At 35.1% G+C, this 18722-nt stretch overlaps 1 protein-coding gene across 2 annotated transcripts in view; it reads right to left on the bottom strand.

Moving 5' to 3' along the window:
• The window catches only part of LOC114330002 (ATP-binding cassette sub-family C member 4-like), a 110649-nt gene that overhangs the window by 34460 nt on the left and 57467 nt on the right, over nt 1–18722 (bottom strand). For both annotated transcript variants that reach the window (XM_050655866.1, XM_050655867.1), the window contains exons 6-8: nt 15840–16168; nt 11108–11563; nt 4481–4654 (exon numbers count right to left, since the gene is read on the bottom strand). In XM_050655866.1, the coding sequence (XP_050511823.1) occupies nt 4481–4654; nt 11108–11563; nt 15840–16168 (959 nt within the window). The remainder of the gene's footprint in view (nt 1–4480; nt 4655–11107; nt 11564–15839; nt 16169–18722) is intronic.

Here is an 18722-nt window from a genome sequence, read left to right as displayed (position 1 = left end):
GAGAATTTTAAATAATTCACAACTCATCTGCTCAGCGTGGTAAAAGCTCTAACAAGAAATATTCCTTAATACCCAAACAAAAGAGTAAATGAATTAAAAATGTATAAACATTCTCAATTTCTTTACAATACGAAAATGCAGCAGCTGCATAATACTATCGTCAAATCTGAGAGTGCAGGAAGAGTCTATACCGGTTTCGGGGGTTGTTTCTCCCTCATCAGTAGTCCCATATCCTCCTCTCTCAGATTCTTCCACGTACCACACTTTGGGCCTTTCCGAATTGCAAAGAAAGAAATGTCACGGATGAACTAGGGCCATCTACCGAAAAACAAAGTAAGTTATCAATCGAAGTAGTACAGCAAACGACAATAAATATCGTCTCCATACCACCAGATTGATAACAGGTGGAATACTTTCTTTGGTTACACCTCCTGAGATTTTCAAAATTTATAAATCATACAGGATGCCGAGGAAATTAAGATGAGAGAATGAGATGCTCTCATCAGTGAGGGGGAAATAACCCCCGAAACCGGTGTAGACTCTTCCTGCACTCTCAGATTTGACCATAGTATTATGGAGCTGCTGCATTTTCGTATTGCGAAGAAATTGAGAATATTTATACGTTTTTAATTCATTTACTCTTTTGTTTGAGTATTAAGGAATCTTTATTGTTGGAGCTTTTACCACGCTGAGCAAATAAGTTGTGAATTATTTAAAATTCGCTCATCTTAATTTCCTCGGCATTGTGTATGATTTATAAATTTTGAAAATCTCAGGAGGTGTAACCAAAGAAAGTATTCCACCTGTTGTCAATCTGGTGGTATGGAGACGATATTTATTGTCGTTTTCTGTACTACTTCGATTGCTAACTTACTTTGTTTTTCGGTAGATGGCCCTAGTTCATCAGTGACATTTCTTTCTTTGCAATTAGGAAAGGCTCAAAGTGTGGTACGTGGAAGAATCTGAGAGAGGAGGATATGGGACTACTGATGAGGGGGAAACAACCCCCGAAACCGGTATAGACTCTTCCTGCACTCTCAGATTTGACCATAGTATTATGCAGCTGCTGCATTTTCGTATTGCAAAGAAATTGAGAATGTTTATACATTTTAAGGTATTTTATAGTTTAATGATAATCAAGCATATGACACAACAAACATATACACTATGCGGCAAAATAAACGCTACTGAAATGAATATTATTATTTATGAATATATTATTTATATATTTGGTATACATGATATAGCCTTGCAAACATTATTCACAACGACGTTCCCGATAAAACAGATGTTAACGATACCCTATGGTAAGAAAACAATCTATAATTCTAGTCCGCAATTCCGGAATGACAGAAGGTGAATAGGTCTGCCTCCTTCAGGTTTCCCCAAATGTATGCATCAAGTGGCGTTAGATCTGGCAAGTGGCGATCTCCCAAAATGATGACGCAGTATTCGAAGAGACTCCCGGGTCGTGTGACAGGACTCCACGTCTTGCTGAAACCATTGTTGATTTTAAGCTTGGACCGTTTTCGGGTTTTAGCAACCTTTTCCGTGTAGCCAAAAATAGCCACGATAAAAATTTTGTCTGATGAACTGAGGACCATCCTGTAGCACCTAACATTTACACAACATTCACACACGTTATAATGACGTTCGGAAACAACTCTGTAAGTTTCAGCGCATGAAACATACAAATTTGAGGCATATGTACTTATTTCAGTACTGTTTATTTTAGACCAGGGCGCATCTGTAAAAATATTAGTACATTTGGATGTTGAGAGGTGACTCATATTTTTTTACAGAAATTGCTTGAAAATAACTCATATATTTGAGTTATCCTCCCAATCAAAAAGGTCCGGAACAATAATAATCAAAATGTCAAAAAATGAAGGAAAAATTCGATTTTTTTTTATTTATTTTTTAATTATAACTTTAAAAGTATTCATTTCCGAGAAAAGTTGCACTAACATAAAAGTTGCGTAATTAAATTTTCTATAACATAGGATTGGTTAAAAACTTTAAAAATTGTCACCATTGTTGCAAAATAGCAATAATTGCGATAAAACCATAAACAAGTATTGGCATTTTACGTTTTTTAACCATTTATACTACACTTAGGACCTGTAGGATCTTTTTTTTACATATGGAAGAATACTGTACCTTTTATTTGCAATTTGCAAAATTAAACTTGGTTAACTACCACGGTGTCGGGAATTTTTTAAATAAACATTAATTTTTGGTGCTACGCGCAGGATAGCGGATACGTTTGCTCTGATTGGGCATTCCAATGACATTTGATAATGATTGATTAATTATAATGTTTAGTAAATTTCGATATAAATAAATAAATTTGTTTATTTCAAAATAAAAACACATACTCTGTTGTTTGAAATAACACTTTTTTTAGCAAAAACTTTCTTTGTTCATATATTTTAACTTGGAGAATAAAAGTTTATTATTTTTAAACATATGTAAATTTTTCACAAACAATAATCAAATTAGTTTGATTTTTGTGGAATTAAAATATTAAAATACAACAAAATATAGAGTAAGAAAATAATATATATATATTAGATAAATATTGGAAGAAATTTTGGTGGAAATCAATTTGTGCGAATCGAATACCGCTGTCCTGCGCGTAGCACCAAAAATTAATATTTATTTAAAAAAATTCCTGACGTCGTGGTAGTTAGTCAATTTTAATTTAACAAACTGCAAATGAAAGGTACAGTATTCTTCTATATGTTAAGAAACTATCAACTTGTTATCTGCTTTATTTTCAGTCCTGCAACATTTTTAAAAAATGAATTTTTTTACGAAAGCTGGATTGCAAAATATTTATTTTGCAAAATCTATTGAACCGATCTTAATGAAATTTACAGTATAGTTTTATTGTATAACAAAGTTTTTTTGGGTAAAATATGAAGGTTCTAAGTGTAGCATAAATGGTTTAAAACCGTAAAATGCGAATACTTGTTTTTTATGTTTTTTTGCAATTATTGCTATTTTGAAACAAGGGTGACAATTTTTAAAATTTTTAACCAATCCTATATTATAGGAAATTTAATTATGCAACTTTTATGTTAGTACGACTTTTCTCGAAAGTGAATATTTTTAAAGTTATAGTCAAAAAACGAAGAAAAAAAATCGAATTTTTCCTTCATTTTTTGACATTTTTATTACTTTTTTTGAGTGGGAGGATAACTCAATTATTATTATATGAGTTAATTCCAAGCAATTTCTGCAAAAAATATGGGTCACCTCTCAACGTCCATCTCAAAACAGATGCGTCCTGGACTATTTTGCCGCATACCGTACGTAAATATTGGTCGACACATTAATATATTTTGACTTTTCGGATAAAATAATACGTTTAACTAAATCCCTTCTGAATAAAACCAAAAGTTAAGTTATGATAGAAGTTTATGTCTCCGACAGATTTAACATCACTAGGGCCTACGACAATCTGACTACTTGTCGACTGTATTTTTCAATCTAATATTGGTGACACGGTGACCCCTTGGCTACTGTATTTTTCAATCTAATATTGGAAAGAATTTTAAGGAAAGCAATATTCACACTAAAGGCTTAATCTATCACCACCGACATCAATGCGTAGAATACGCAGACGACCTTGTACATACTAATAACAAGAATATCAACAGAATTAAGAGAACTGTTTATAAGACTCGAGAGAAAAGCAATAGATTAGTGGCTGGAAGTAAATGAGAAGACAAAGGAAGACAAAGTACTGGTGATGGAGAGAAATAACGAACAGTTGTGTAAAGTATCTGCCCCAGACAAGGAGTATAACTTATTCCGTTAACAAATAGAAAAGAAAAGACTCAAGAGATCAAAAAAATTATGGCTAAAGGTAGTAAAAGTGCTGCAAGTCTAAATAAGATGCTCAGATCAAAGAAAATATCCAGAGGAGCAAAAAGAAGAATGTATACAACAGTTATCCAACCAACGGTGTTTTATGCTAGCGAGACCTGAATCTTAAGCAAAACTATACAACTGAAGCTAGATAGATGAGAGCGGAAGCGGTTTAAGAAAATGGGCATATCTGGAGAAGAAGAACAAATAATGATATAATGTAAATGTATGGACAACAAAACATTTCAAGCATTGCATAAGTTCAAAATCTAAGATGGCTCGGACACGTAACTATCACGCAGGAAGGAAGAGTCCCCAGAGAATAAATAAACACTGAAGCTGGCACAAAAAGCATAAAGAGGACAACCATGAAGAAAATGGATGGAATCGATAAAAGAAGACGTGGGATTCTTAAGAGTACAAAACTGGAAGATTGAACTAGTAATTGTTCCGAAGAAACAGGATTCTTCTACGATTTTAAATAACGTATAATTCAATAAATTTTGTATTTGAAAGTGGTTCTAAATTTTGGTGATATACTCTTAATAAATGCTATGAAAACTTTAACGGAATATTTGATTTTAATTAAAAAAATTGTTCTTACTTTGGTGGATGTTACACTAGCTTTTCTTGGATTTGACACAGTATTTGTAAGATCCGATGATTCGGTTGTCTCTTCGTGTTTGTCGCCTGGTTCTACACTGTCCACTATTATTTTGGCAAAATCCAACTTGCTTCTCGATAACTGTTCAAATGTTCCTACTGTTTCAATTTTACCCTTAAAAACATAATTATATTAAATGATGAAAGGGTTGCCAATGAAAGGGAAATCTGACAGCACAATCTCAAATATAACATAAAAAATATAAGGTCTTCCTGGCAACCAAAAAACCCCTTTTTAAAATTTGTGCATGTGAAATTTTGTGAGTGATGTCCCATTGTTGAATGTTTTTACGCTAATATAACCATTAAAAATAAAAACAACTGCAAAAAAAACCAGGACAAAAAACAACTGTTAACTGTAAAAAAACAAACATCATCTGAGAACACACGAATAAAAAATACAAATCTAGATTTCACAATACAACAAAATGGTAGGGGAGCCCAAGCGGGGATTTTTGCAGTTACTCGAGCGCGTCAGATTATCATATGGGGAGAAACCTGGTACCCTGCAGATGTACCTCTACCAGATATTGGCTCTTAACACAGGGGAGTTCGTTAAGGGGGGCCCGAAAAAAAAATCTATCCTTAAAAAAACTCGAAATTGTCAGATTAAGATAAGGTAAGTTAAGTACATGCAAAAGAGTGCATATTTCAAAAATCTGACGATTTGAGCCGGGCGTAAGGAAATGGGTGAGTCCCAAAGTTTCACAAGAAAAAAGCGAATATTTCGCGAAATGAATGACAGATCGAAAAACTAAAAAATATGTGCTCAATATTTTTTAAAAATCTATCGAATGATACCAAACACGACTTCCCTCGGAGAGAGGTAGAGGATAAATTTAATATTTTAAATACGAATCCCGCGATATTTTGCGATATGAGCATCAGATCGAAAAACTGTAAAATACACTTATTCAGTATTTTTGAAAAATCTATCGAATGGCACCAAACACGACCCCCCACGGAGGTGGGGTGGGGGCTACTTTAAAATCTTAAATAGGAGCCCATTGTTGAATGTTTTTACGCTAATATAACCATTAAAAATAAAAACAACTGCAAAAAAAACCAGGACAAAAAACAACTGTTAACTGTAAAAAAACAAACATCATCTGAGAACACACGAATAAAAAATACAAATCTAGATTTCACAATACAACAAAATGGTAGGGGAGCCCAAGCGGGGATTTTTGCAGTTACTCGAGCGCGTCAGATTATCATATGGGGAGAAACCTGGTACCCTGCAGATGTACCTCTACCAGATATTGGCTCTTAACACAGGGGAGTTCGTTAAGGGGGGCCCGAAAAAAAAATCTATCCTTAAAAAAACTCGAAATTGTCAGATTAAGATAAGGTAAGTTAAGTACATGCAAAAGAGTGCATATTTCAAAAATCTGACGATTTGAGCCGGGCGTAAGGAAATGGGTGAGTCCCAAAGTTTCACAAGAAAAAAGCGAATATTTCGCGAAATGAATGACAGATCGAAAAACTAAAAAATATGTGCTCAATATTTTTTAAAAATCTATCGAATGATACCAAACACGACTTCCCTCGGAGAGAGGTAGAGGATAAATTTAATATTTTAAATACGAATCCCGCGATATTTTGCGATATGAGCATCAGATCGAAAAACTGTAAAATACACTTATTCAATATTTTTGAAAAATCTATCGAATGGCACCAAACACGACCCCCCACGGAGGTGGGGTGGGGGCTACTTTAAAATCTTAAATAGGAGCCCTCATTTTTTATTGCAGATTTGGATTTCTTACGTAAAAATAAGTAACTTTTATTCGAAACATGTTTTCGAATTATGGATAGATGACGTTATAATCGGAAAAACGATTGTTGGAAATGGAAAATTAAATTAAAAAATGGCAAGCGCCCACTAAAATGGAAAACTTTACTTAATTTTTTTTTATTTTAGGACCTACTCTTCACAACCCCAATAGTCGAGTGACTGCACATTTAGCATACTTTGCTCCCCTACCAAAACATAATCTAGATATTAAGGCTACGGCTCCACGGGCGAGAAATTGACGCTAGCAGTAGCCGTAAAGCGAACTTAAGGTTCAGCGCAACGGAAGAGGAATAGCCGAACTGAACCGACTACAGGACTTGTGCGTAGTCGGTTCAGTTCGGCTATTCCTATTTCGTTTCGCGGAACCTTAAGTTCGTTTTACGGCTACTGCTAGCGTCAATTTCCCGCCCGTGGAGCCGTAGCCTAAGAGCTACTGCACTAGTCCGCTGTTTTGATGGGGCTGGTGACTTCCCTGAATATCTTTAGCTGTAGGACAGTTTCCGTCGCTGATATCTTATATGTAGTTTGTATTTGTGAAGACTTTATGTACTGGGCCTGAAGATGAGGCATAAAGTATAAGCCTCGAAACCGGTTGCCCCATGATTGTGTAACAAATATTAAATAAATATACAAACTTTAAGATTGCGAGTACTGACTCAATTTCTATATCCAATAGTATAATTATATTAATTTGTTAGTCTAATCCTTATATTTAAACAACAGTTTTTATCGCCTTTGCTTAATTTTTATTTTAAAACACATAAAAAGGTTTTTTCAACATCAAAATCTTGTGGATCTCTAAATCTGTGTATGCTTACAGGCGAAGAATATGTTAAATATCAAAAAGCAAACGAGGAAAATTACTATATTTCAGTGGTTGTAGAAACTAACGAATAGGCTCAAAAACAGAAGGGTGGACTGAGCTCTATACACTTGGATGACAATTACGGAAAGAAACCCCAAAAGAAAAATCACAAGACCTTCCAGGTTGAGTTTTGAGATGATAAACAAGTAATCCGCGCGAAATTGTCTGTTCTTATCGAGAATCATCTGTTATAGAGGAACGAATATTAGTTTTCTATTGCTTTGACGATCGCCAATAACTCATACCTGGTGATACAGTAATTTCTTTGTGCTTTTTCCAGAGTTTTGCATAGGGGAATGGGGGGCATGACGGGGTCGCGAGGTAAGACGGGGTACCGCACACAAACAAGAAACTACACGTTGGTGAATAGCATGCAGTAACTCAATAGGAAGTAGGAAGAGTCATTCGACTAACGATCACTGCAAGAGAAACCGTGAATGAGAGTGCACGCGTTTTTTGTTTACAAACGGAAAATTGTTTTAGCGCTCCGTTGATCTAATTTTGTGCAAGGACAACCATCGTTATTTTAAGGTAATTATGATCACCTCATGAATGTCTTTTTTATCGTTGTTTACTAGTATTCTTATTTTGATAATGGCATATTGTTTGTGTGAATACGTTAAACATTTAATTAGTGATTTTTTTTGTTCAATGTTACCTTTTGAGTCAAGATGGGGTATTGGGTGCGGGGTATGATGGGAAATTGGTGGTAAGTCTGGGTTAATTTAAATTTCTTAATAAATAACATTGGATTTTTGTTTTAAATAATACCATGGTACGTACTTACAAGAAAAAAACAAAAAGAGGAGAGTGGTCGACAGATGCTATGAAAACAGCCATAGATAAAGTGACATCGTCAGAACACTGGGAAGGCTGCCAGATCTGTGGATGTTGAGCTCACAATGCTTGTGCTGGGGTGGACAATGAAGATCTGGAGCAAATACACATTTTTGTTTGTTTTGTGAGAATTAATTAGCATCACCATCATGCCCCAATTCCATTACCCCATCATACCCCATAGTATGGGGCAAGATGGTTTTTCATAAGGTTCTTATTAATGGCTAATTGTTGAAAAATTTGATAGGTTGATTTTCCAAAGATTGTACCAAATCATAGTTAGATTAATGACGTAACGCGCCATCAATTAGTAATAGTAATAAACGTAGTAATTATGTTGTATTTTTGTTATTTTCCTTAGATACCCCATCATACCCCCACTTCCCCTAAGTATCCTATGGCATGTTCCTCACCCTAGCATATCCTATTACAATACGTCAGGATCGGAGCCGTTGTCAATCATGAATGTGGCGAAGTCAAGCTGGTGGTCTGATGTCCAGTCAAATGACAGCTTCCTCTCAGTTACTAAATATTTTTCAACGCTACTACAATCGATTGCGTTTTATTTTTTCATCGTAGATCGAGAACAACGGGCAATAGGCGAACGGCAACAACCCCTAAAATTACGTTATACCGACCACGAATATCAAATTTAAGGTGAATGACCAATTTTGGTGGATCTTTATGTTTTCGAGGTCGCTGAATCTGAATATGAAGTTTAATTTTATCTAGAATTGGTGGAACATGTTTAAAAATCAAATTATATGCAAAAATGCGAAAAAAATTAATTTTGATGATTTTTCAAATCTACTTCGCTGTATCTTTGCTCGCTGTAAATATGTATTTTATCTTGAAAATTTTACTGTGTCATCTTTGAAGTATTTAGATAACAACGAGCTTTGTTCAAAAATGTTTATATAAATTAAAAGAGGAGTCGTTAATTTTTAAACATTTTGTCGTCAGATTTCGTTAGTTTCATGTTTAGTTAAAAAAGTTAAGTGACAAACTCTTTAGCTTATAATTTTAACCTAGACATCAATAAAACATAATTCATGAAGAAGTTTTCTAGAAAATTTTAAGTCAAAATATGCAATAGAAAAAAAGTTATGTGACTTTATAGACGAGCGGCACACCACAAAAAACGCTTATTTCTCGAGATACTGAGTGGTGTGATGACCACGGTGTGGTGAATGGCTAATTTTGTTCATACTTTATATTTTTGATAGTGTTGAAAACGAAAATTAGATTTATTTTGAATTTTACGTGGGGGAACAGTGGCAAAATCGCAATTTTACCCTAGAAATTAAAAAAAATGAAATCACATATTTTGCGTTTAATAACTCTGTTTCGTTTTAATATTTGTTTCTAAAATTTTTACAGTATATACCTTTTACCTTTCTGAAGACAATGGTACCTATTTTAATCTTTTTTTTTTAATCTTTAATCTATTTCTCATTATAATAAAAGTTATGAATTGTTAAAAGTGAAAGGTGAAGATTCCTAAATTTCAAAGTTTTATCGCAAAAGTTGAGTGACAAAATTTGAAATTTAGCTTTTTAATCAATTTTATGTTAAAATATAGGGTACAAAAAATTTTATAGAAAAAAAAATAATACAACTTTCAATTTTAAGAAAAACGTGATTTCATTTTTTTTTATTTTTAGTGTAAAATTGCTATTTTGACAATGTTCCTCCACCTAAAATTAAAAATAAACCTTATTTTCGTTTTCAGCACCATCAAAAACATAAAGTAAGATCAAAATTAGTCATTCACCACACTGTGGTCAGTATCTCGAGAAATAAGCGTTTTTTTGTAAGAGTGCCACTCGTCTATAAAGTCACATAACTTTTTTCTTATTACATAGTTTGACTTGAAATTTTGCAGAAAACTTCTTCATGAATTATATTTTATTGCTGTTCTAGTTAAAATTATAAACTATCACTCAACTTTTTTAAGTAAACATGAAACTAACAAAATCTGACGACAAAATGTTTAAAAATTAACAACGCCTCTTTTAATTTGTGTAAACATTCTGGACAAATCTCGTTGTCATCTAAATACTTGAAGGATAATACAGTAAAATATTCAAAAGGAAATATTTACTGCGACCAAAGATACAGCGAGGTAAACATGAAAAATCATCAAAATTTATTTTTGCGCATTTTTGCATAAAATTTGATTTTTGAACATGTTCCACCAATTCTAGATAAAAATAAACTTCATATTCGGATTCAGCGACTTCAAAAATATAAAGAATGACTAAAACTTGCCATTCACCTATCATGGTCGCTTTTTCGATTTCTAAGCCTCAAATTAGGCGTGTGCCGCTCGCCTACAAAGGGCACTGTAATTTATACACTTTGCCTGTCATCCGAATATTTTATTGTAAAAGTTAGGATTTCTACTTTAAGTACTGGTTTATCAGTCACTACATCGTTGTCTTTATGCTTCACTAGAGGTAAGGTCTTATACGCTTCTAACATATGGTTCAGAGACCTTCAATCTAACAAAAGTAATGAAAACATGTTAGGATGTTTCCAAAGAAAAGTACGAAGTAGAATCTATGGAGCGCTGAGTGACAATGGGGTGTGATGATGACGATAGAACTTCGAACTTTAAGAATATACCAGGAACCAAATATCGTTGTATAAAGATAGGACGTCTGAGGTGGATAGGGCAAGTCATGTGGATGAAGCAAAGTGACCCAGCTAGAAAAACGCATCTTGATAGACCGATTGGTCAGAGAAGACGAGGAAGACCCAGATAAGGTTCCTTGATAACATTGAGAAATGAGGAATATCACGTACTTGGTGGAGGAAGGTGATGGTTCGAGACCACTGGAGAGAATTTTTGAGGAGGTTAGGAACCACACAAGATTGTAAAGCCAGAATGATGATGATGATGATGATGATGGAGACAAGAGATGATAATTTAGGATAACTCATCTTTAAATAGTTACAACTTCCTGACCAAACTCACACCTTCAAACACCATGTAGTAAAAAGTTATTAAATATAATTAAACAATTGTTAAAACAAGCAAATTGTGATTAAAAAAACTTGCTTACTTCATTAAGAACAACTATGAGGTTGGCTTTCTTCAAATACTGTAATTGATGTGTCACCAATATTCTTGTTTTTCCTCGTAAGTGCTTCACAATACATTGATTAAACAAATGTTTTCCAACATGTGTATCTACAGCTGATAACGGATCATCTAACAAATAAACATCAGCTTGCCTATAAATAGCTCTAGCAAGATTAATTCTTGCTCTTTGACCTCCGCTCAGTGAAACACCTCTTTCTCCAACGACAGTTTCATCCCGCTCTGGAAATTGTTGGAAGTCTCGTTCTAATGCGCATACTTTGACGACTTTTTCATACAGCTGTTTGTCGAAAGGTCTGCCGAAGAGAATGTTATTGCGTATTGTTGACTGGAAAAGCCAAGGTTCTTGGGAACAATATGATATTTCTCCTCCCATTAGAACCGTTCCAGTTTTGATAGCTAGTTCTCCTAACAGCAACTACAAAACAGTTTAATAACTATACTAAAATCACAATTAAGATGTACTAGAAATAGACAAACCAAGCCACGTTGAATGTTATGAGGAGCACTCCCGAATCATGGTTTACAATGTATAAAATTTGTAAATCATGATTTGGCATTTACAATGTATAAACATTGTAAATTATGATTTGGGAGTGCTCCTCGAACATTCAACGTGTCTTGGTTTGTTTATTTCTAGTGCATCTTGATTGTAATTGTAGTATAATTACGGTTATAAAAATCATGTTATGATTAGAATAGAAATAGCTAAAAACAATAATATACGGTTGTAGCTCATAGAATCAAATAATACGAAAATGAATGTTACGTAATGATATAAAAAGGATTTTATATTTAACGTATGGTCCTAAAGTTTTGGGAAAAATTTCAAAAGCATATAACTCTGACCACAATAATCTTATATTTTTATTAAATTATTCAACAATTTAACTTAACTATCCTTATTATAAATCAAAATTCAAATGACAGAAAAGGGACCATTATTTTCGATTTGCCTAATAATTCCCCTGACTCCTTGCATCATCCTTTGGACGACCTCGGCGTCAATTTCTCTAATTTTTGTATATATGCGGCGTCTTAACTGTTCCTGATTTTGTGCTTCCCATCCGTTATTATAGACTTTCCGACTTAATATTGCCCAGAACACTTCAATTGGACGAGCCTGAGGTAGGTTGGGGGGATTGTCTGCTTTCGGTACAAAGGTAATGTTGTTAGTTTCGTACCAGTCCCTTGTGATCGTCGCGTAATGACATGAAGCAAGATCTGGCCAAAAGACTATTTGATCATTTGCATGATGTGTGTTCACAAACTGAAACAATTTAGAGAGACATCTTTGAATATAAATATTTGCGTTTAAGGCTTCGCCTCGAACAACACCAATATAGGACTGTGAGATAAAGCCAGCCTCAGAAATTGCACACCATACCAAAATTTTGTCCTCAAATTTTTTCTTACTTTTGAATTTTATTTCATCAGGTACATTTTCGTAATCGTTCGTGTAAAACCCATCGTTACCCTTCATCTCAGAGTTGGACAAAGTAAAATATTTTTCATCGTCCATCACGATCAACTTCTTGACGAAATGCACTCGCCTTAACGCGCGGCAACATCTCGGAATTCTCTCTAATTGATCCTCTGTGTATTTTGGAGCTTTCCTTCTTTTCCGGTAGATAATATTGTTACTCGATAGGGTCCTGTATACTGTGGTCTTTCCAACATGAAATCTTCTGGCCAGTTTTCGCTGTGAGACCCCAATTTTGTTCTTAGCTGCTTCAATCAGTCTTGCCTCTCTTATATGGTTCAAAATCCGCGGTCGGCCTCTTTTACGCAAGTTAACACATGGTATCCCTTCTTCACATTCTCTGATTGTGCGATAAATTGTCGATTTGCTTATGTTTTGATCTCGATAAATATTAACAATATCTCGTTTCGACATTCGCCCAACCATATTATAAACACCTCGACGAATATCAATTTTATAAGACATTTTGCAGAGCACAAACCAAAATATTCTGCTTTGTTTATTAAATGTCAATAACTGATGACATTTCAATTCCATGGCCTTCTTTGTTAAATGCATTTTGCTTCTCAATCAGACCAGGTGAAATTTTTCCCAAAACTTTAGGACCATACGTTATACAAATTTAAAATGTGTTTTATTCTGTAACGTAATATCCTCCTCCTCTATCCTTTATTCCTCGTAAGAATGTGGTGACGTTATAGTATTTGAGGTATGGTTGATATTCATTCTTCTTTGTCCTGAGCGTGGTGTGCTACCTCAGACAGAGAGTAACCGGTGGTGCCCTTTATTTTTTGGTCTCACCATCGGATCTTCCTCGGAGTCTTTTACCATCTACTTTACCTTCAATCACTAATCCCTCCATACCTTTCTTCTTTCTGACTATATGGCCAAAATACCTCAATAGAGGTGTGCCTGTTCCAGCGACAAATCCACATTGTTCTTGGGGGTCTGTGGTAAAAGTATTGACTTTAATCTTTCGTTAATTAGTAAGCGGAACTTTATTTGCGTGGGAGATTAAGGCTATATAGTACAGTAGTTATTACAGTCAGTTGGTGAACCTTTCTTGGAAACATTTCTTTAGGTGCTTTTGCTATGGTTTCGTCTTTCCCCAGAGATTTTTCAGTTTGGTTTTAATTTCTTTATTGCGGTTTTTATTTCGGATTTTAAGATATATAGTTCTTTTTCATCATTCATTTCTCCTGAATGCATGTCATTGTGGTCACTATGCAACAGGGTCACTATGCAACAGCATTTCATAATATTGTTTCCATGTCACTGCTATTCCTTTTAGATTGGTGATGATTATTCCCAACTTTAATTATCTGCGCTTATAGTTTCAATTCCTTGGTTAAGTATTTTATTTTTGCAAATATGTAGTCATCTATTATAGATTCTTGACGGTCGGCGTGCGCTTCTAGTTGTCAGCATATTTCTTTGAGGTGATTTTATTCATATGTCGACGTCTGCCAACTTTTTTCAGTTCCTGTTGGATTTGAAGCATTGTCTCTCCTTTCTTCTACTAGGTTCTTCTTCTTCTTATTCAATCCACTAATGGATGTTCGCGATCACGTTTGACCATTTTTCTCTATCCCTTACAATATGTATTAGGTCTCCTATGTTTTTAAGTCCTGTCCATTGTTTGACATTACGGAGCCATGACATTTTCTTCCTGCCCACTCCTCTTCTTCCTTCAATCTTTCCTTCAATTAAGGTTTGCAGAAACTGGTATCTTTCGTTTCTAATTAGGTGCCCCAGGTATGCCGTTTTTCTCTGTTTAATTGTGCACATCAGTTGTCGTTCTGTACCAATTCTTCTCAGGATTTCTTCATTTGTTATTCTTGTGGTCCAGGGAACTTTAAGGTTTCGTCGATAGATCCACATCTCAAATGCCTCTAGCTTATTCATTGTGTTTATTTTTAAAGTCCATCCTTCCATGCCATATAGGAGCACCGACCATATATAGCATTCTGTGAATCTTAGTCTTAGGTTTAGGTCAAAGTCAGAGTTCGTAAAGACGTTTCTGAATTTTATGAATGCACTTCTGGCTCTTTCTATCCGACATTTGATTTTCATATCCGACATCCAGTCTTCACATAGCCAGGTTCCCAGGTACTTAAACTTTCTTATGCGCTCTACATCTTGGTTGTTATATGCTAGTCTTGAATTTTGATGTTGACATAATTGACGGCTGATTATAAGGAACTTCGTCTTTTTTATGTTGATGCTAAATCCCATGTTCTCGCTATGCTCTCCAATTTTATTAAGAAGGTTTTGGAGGTCTTCTATATTGTCTGCTATTAAGACCGAGTCATCCGCATATCATATATTATTGACCCAGGTACCATTTACTTTGATGCCGCTTTCGCATTTCTCAAGAGCTTCCTGGAAGATACTTTCTGAATATAGATTGAACAGTAGTGGGGAGAGAATGCATCCATGTCTTACACCTCTGAGAATTTTTTAAGCTTGCGTTGTTTCATTATCCACCTTGACGACAGCTGTTTGATTCCAATAAAGAGCCTCTATGCAACGAATGTCTTTTTGATCTATGTCGAGTTGTTTTAGTATATGTACGAGTTTATGATGCTGTACTCGATCGAAGGCTTTTTCATAATCTATAAAACACATCATTACATCTTTCCTTTGATCGTAGCAGTTCTGAGCTAGCACTTGGGTTGCAACTAGTGCTTCCCTGGTACCCAGGCCCTTACGAAATCCATTAAGAAATAGAAAAAGAAAAAGAGCTGTTAACCACAATAAAAACAGCGAAAACCGAATACCTCGCTCACGTCATGAAAAACAGCGAGAAATATGGACTGCTGCAATTAATTTTATAGGGCAAAATAGAAGGGAAACGAGGACCAGGAAGGCAATTGATTTTCTAGCTGAAAAATTTACATACGTGGTTCAACACAATAACCACAAACCTGCTCAGAGGAGAAGTGTGCAAAGTAAAGATTGCCATGATGGTCGCCAATATCCGAAACGGATAGGCACTACACGTAGAAGAAGACGTAGTAAACGTCATTTATGGTTAAATATGTGACAGGACGTATTTTCATCTTGATTTACTGGACTCCCCCAAGGGACGAAACTATCAGAAGTTTTAATTATCGCATGCTGTTTCGTATAGATTAGCGCCCGCCAATTTCTGATTGCAGTTCAAATTCTATACTTTCTGTTACCAAAAAAAGATCATTTTTAAACGTACCTGTAATAAAGAACTTTTTCCAGCACCAAGTGGTCCAATCACTACACACAAAAATCCTGGTGGAATATTTAATGAAATATCTTGCAACGTTTCGCCAGCATCGCACCACGAACTACTTACATTTGACATAACAACGCCCGGTGTTGACAGTCCTTTGATACGACTAACCTCCTTTTCTTCTAACGTAAGAAACGCTTTAAGTCGTTTAATTGATATTAACGCCTCCGCTCCATGACTAACTGCTAAAGGGTACCAAATCGCCATGGATAATTGCAGAATGTTGAAAGCCTGAGCTAAAGAAAATACTTTCTCAGCTGTTATGTTATTACCTAGAAGAGAAGAAAAAGATAATACAAAAGTAATAATATTTTAGGTATAATGGTATCATGACATACTAAAACCGCTAAAACTAAAATTTTTAAAACCGCAAACAAGATTTTATGTGAACTCTCCATTTTTTTTTCTCTACAACTTCCTTATCTAAGTTAACCAAATTCTGCACTCATATTGACAGGGGCGTAACAGAGGCCGCCGCAGCATGAAGCTTGTGGGGGGCCCAATCGGTCAGGAGCCCCAATCGATCATGGGCCCGCCCCATCTTGTCGTCTGATATTAGGTAAACCTCTGTTTTTGTTATATTATTTTACGTTGTGTGTTTAAATTTAAGAATGTAAATTTCTCAATAGGCATGTTTGACAAGTGAATCATCTCACATCTATAAACTTAATCCTTTCTGGTCTTCCGAAACTTTTATGGTGACGACAATAAACTATAATGCTTTGTACGTGACCATTGAAAGATTTGAAAATTGCAATTTGCCGAATTTTAGAACAATATTTCCTAATCTAGAAATGGGCTTTCTCTTTACATTAAATGCTACATTTTAGTATTTCGATACAATTATTATCGGTAGTAGTTTACAGAGGCGTAACAGAGGCCCCCGCAGCATAGTCTGTCAATATTGCGTCGTCTGCATAACAGAGTATTTTTACTTCTTTGTTTCCCACTCTGTATCCTCTTCCTTTGTTGATGCTGTTGGCGATTTCATTAATGATTAAATTGAAGAGAATTGGGCTCAATGAGTCCCCTACCTTATTCCATCATGTCTATAGGTTCTGTAAGCTGTCCATCTATTCTACGGGAACTTCTCTATTAATCTATTATACAGGAGATGGATTACATGTTTAAATCTTGAAGCTTGCGGGGGGCCCCATCTTGTCGTATAAGATATGTAAAAATTTGTCATTTTTATATTATTTTACGCAGACATACGCAACGTTTTTTTAAACAGTGTAGTATTGAAAATAAAGTTGTCCATCAGATAGATATGTATTAATAAAATTGTAGATATATTCGCTGATAGTAGTGCACGAACAAAGTTGTTCCTCTCATCAATAATACTATGCAATAATGTAATAATTTATTAACTTTTGTTCTATTTTATACTATAACAATAAAGATGAACAATGTAAGTTGTCATAAACAGTACATGTATACACCGATAGCCCAGTAAATGACCGTTTTGGAGTGTAATTATCAGCGTCACGGCGGATTTGCTTGAAAATTTGGATTTTGATTCTTCTTTCCCTCCACTTGGGAGGTAAAAAACATACGTTTAAAATAAGTCCGGAAATGGTTAAATTGACTAATTATAAGCAATAGTCCACAGTACATCTTCCTTTTTGGAAGATGATTACAAAAGTCTTAATTATTTTAACTGCTTAGTTTGAGCGGGTCTACCACTTTCTGAAAAATTGCAGAGTGCAAGTTGGACGCGTTTCCGCGTCCCGCGTCATTAACATATTTACGTTGTCGGACTAACGAAACTCGGCTATAAATATGTCGGAAAGAGATCGACAATCTTTATTATTTAAATATAAGTACTTTAAATAAATTGAAAATTAAGAGTTTTGTGATAACAAAATCGTAGAGTCCGACATCCGAAAGATATCATTTTATACTTTATTTCACGTTAAGAATAGAACATTACGCTTATGGAGATCAGTGTTGACAAACATCTCGGGCACGGGTGGCTACTCGACTGCCGATATACGATTCATTTTAGTCAGTACGGCGTGGCGTGGCATCGGCGCGCTTCTATCGTTCATAATAAATGCATGGGGCTATCTTCACAATGTTCTATTCTTAACGTGAAATAAAGTTTAGCGCGGTTGTTTTGTTATTACAAAACTCTTAATATTCAGTTTAAAATACTTATATTTAATTATCTAATAAAGATTGTCGATCTCTTGTTCGACAAAGGACCCCGCACAAACCTTATGGAAAATAGGTTCCAGTAGATTTCGTTCATACTTTGGAAAAATACTCTTTGAAGCATCCTGATAAAAAGTTCTCATGGGCACAACTCAATCGTATGAAGGATTTTCAAGATATAGAGGCCCAAACTCGAAAAATTATAAGATTTACGGGGTATTCCAATTCCGTGAGTTACTGGTTATTTGGCAACATGTTGAAGTTTGGATCAAGGAAAAATACTAGTAGTCTAGGATTTTTTCCTGGCTATCCAGTGGCGACCTTTACTTTGACCTTGACCTTCAACGGACGTCATCTTCTAGAGTTTCGAGGGTTTTAGTCATTCAATTGATATAAACAGATTACTCATGGGCCAAAAAGGGATCGCTAAACACGAATATGCCATCAGAATTGACCTCCGGATGACGTGGTGGCCAGGGCCTCTGCAAGGGACGTCATCTTCTAGAGTTTCGATGGTTTTCGGCATTTAATTGATGCAACTGGAGGGTTGTTTGAGGTCGCTATACACGAATATGCCACCAGAACCGACTCCCGGAGCACCTGATTTCCAAGGTCAATGAAAGGGGCTCCTGGAGTTTCGAGGGTCTTTGGTACTAAATTAATGCAAAC

The sequence above is a fragment of the Diabrotica virgifera genome, chromosome 7 (genome assembly GCF_917563875.1).
Source record: "Diabrotica virgifera virgifera chromosome 7, PGI_DIABVI_V3a".
NCBI lineage: Eukaryota > Metazoa > Arthropoda > Insecta > Coleoptera > Chrysomelidae > Diabrotica > Diabrotica virgifera.
The sequence above is the reverse complement of the archived record's forward strand: the minus strand, read 5'-3'. Positions and strand labels throughout refer to the sequence as shown.